At 40.9% G+C, this 1,689-nt stretch overlaps 1 protein-coding gene across 1 annotated transcript; it reads right to left on the reverse strand.

Moving 5' to 3' along the window:
• Positions 1 to 541: 541 nt before the first annotated feature.
• Positions 542 to 1,438, reverse strand: LOC133367539 (vomeronasal type-2 receptor 26-like). Its single transcript, XM_061591632.1, has one exon. The coding sequence runs from the start codon at positions 1,436 to 1,438 to the stop codon at positions 542 to 544; it is 897 nt and encodes a 298-aa protein (XP_061447616.1).
• Positions 1,439 to 1,689: the final 251 nt, after the last annotated feature.

Here is a 1,689-nt window from a genome sequence, read left to right on the forward strand (position 1 = left end):
TCTATCTATCTATCTATCTATCTATCTATCTATCTATCTATCTATCTATCTATCTATCTATCTATCTATCTATCTATCCATCTATCCATCTATCCATCTATCCATCTATCCATCTATCCATCTATCCATCTATCCATCTATCCATCTATCCATCTATCCATCTATCCATCTATCCATCTATCTATCTATCTATCTATCCATCTATCCATCTATCTATCTATCTATCTATATGAAATAAGAGAGCCAGTGTGCTGTAATGGTTAGAGTGTCGGACTACGATCTGGGAGACCAGGGTTCGAATACCCACACAGCCATGAAGTTCACTGGTGAACTTGGGCCAGTCACTGCCTCTCAGCCTCACAGGAAGGCAATGGTAAACCACTTCTGAATACTGCTTACCGTGAAAAGCCTATTCATAGGGTTGCCATAAGTCGGAATCATCTTGAAGGCAGTTCATTTCCATTTTCATAGCAAAGAATATGTATTTAATTCTGTTTTATATGCAAACCTCTTGATTGTCATACATAGCAAAGTGCAGCCATTATTTTCTTCTTATTAGCTGCTCCCTGTTGTTCAACTCAGGTCTCAACACAATAACATAACATTTTGGGGAAAAGATGCAACACAACAACCCAGAACTGGAAGCTAAGATGGAAGAGATCTCCACAGCTACCATATATTTTCCTTTGGTGCTCAAGTAGGTTGGGACAAAAGATAACCAAACACTGCAAAAGACCAACATGCTGAAAGTGATAAACTTGGCTTCATTGAAACTGTCAGGTAACTTCCTCGCGAGGAAAGCCACAGTAAAACCCACAATTGCCAGGAAGCCCATGTAGCCAAGGACAGAATAAAACATAGTCACAGAGCCCTCATTACATCCTACTATAATTTGTTCAGTCATTGAGTGCATGTCTAGATCTGGGAATGGAGGAGAGATTGCCAGCCACACAGTACAGAGGGTTGCTTGAACAAGGGAGCAAGAAAGAACAATGGAGTTGGCCAGTCCTTTCCCCACCCACTTCCTCATCCTGGATCCTGGTTTGGTGGCCAAGAAAGCCAGAACAACCGTGGCAGTTTTTGCCAGCACACATGAAACAGCCACAGAGAAGATGATGGCAAAAGCAGTTTGTCGGAGCGGACATGTCACCTTCTCAGGTTGGCCAATGAAGAGTAAAGCACAAAGGAAGCAGAGCAGGAGGGAGACTAGGAGAGTGTAGGTGAGATTTCGGTTGTTGGCTTTGACGATGGGTGTGTTGTGGTGCTTCATAAATGTTACCATTACCAAAGCTGTGATAAAAGCAAAAGAAAGAGCAAAGAAGGCTAAACTGATGCCCAAAGGTTCTTCATACGACAAGAAGTTTCTGTCCTTGGGAATACACACATCCTGGCTCTTGTTTGGATAATCTTCATCTGAGCATTTATTGCAGTCATTCATATCTGGAACAAGCAAGTTGTGGTCTTGATCTCACATATATGGTATCAATTACAGCAACATGCTGTAATTTTCTTCTCAGAGAGATAACCTTCCCAGGTTTAGATCAGAGAATACAGTCAGTGATGATATTATGAAATATATGGGGGGGGGAGGGCTTAACTGGTTAAAAAATTATTGAATTTAAAATCAAGTGGGCAAGTTAGAAATTACTTAATTTATTTCACATATCCATGTATACCAGTGGGAACTAA

The sequence above is a fragment of the Rhineura floridana genome, chromosome 11 (genome assembly GCF_030035675.1).
Source record: "Rhineura floridana isolate rRhiFlo1 chromosome 11, rRhiFlo1.hap2, whole genome shotgun sequence".
NCBI classification, from domain to species: domain Eukaryota; kingdom Metazoa; phylum Chordata; class Lepidosauria; order Squamata; family Rhineuridae; genus Rhineura; species Rhineura floridana.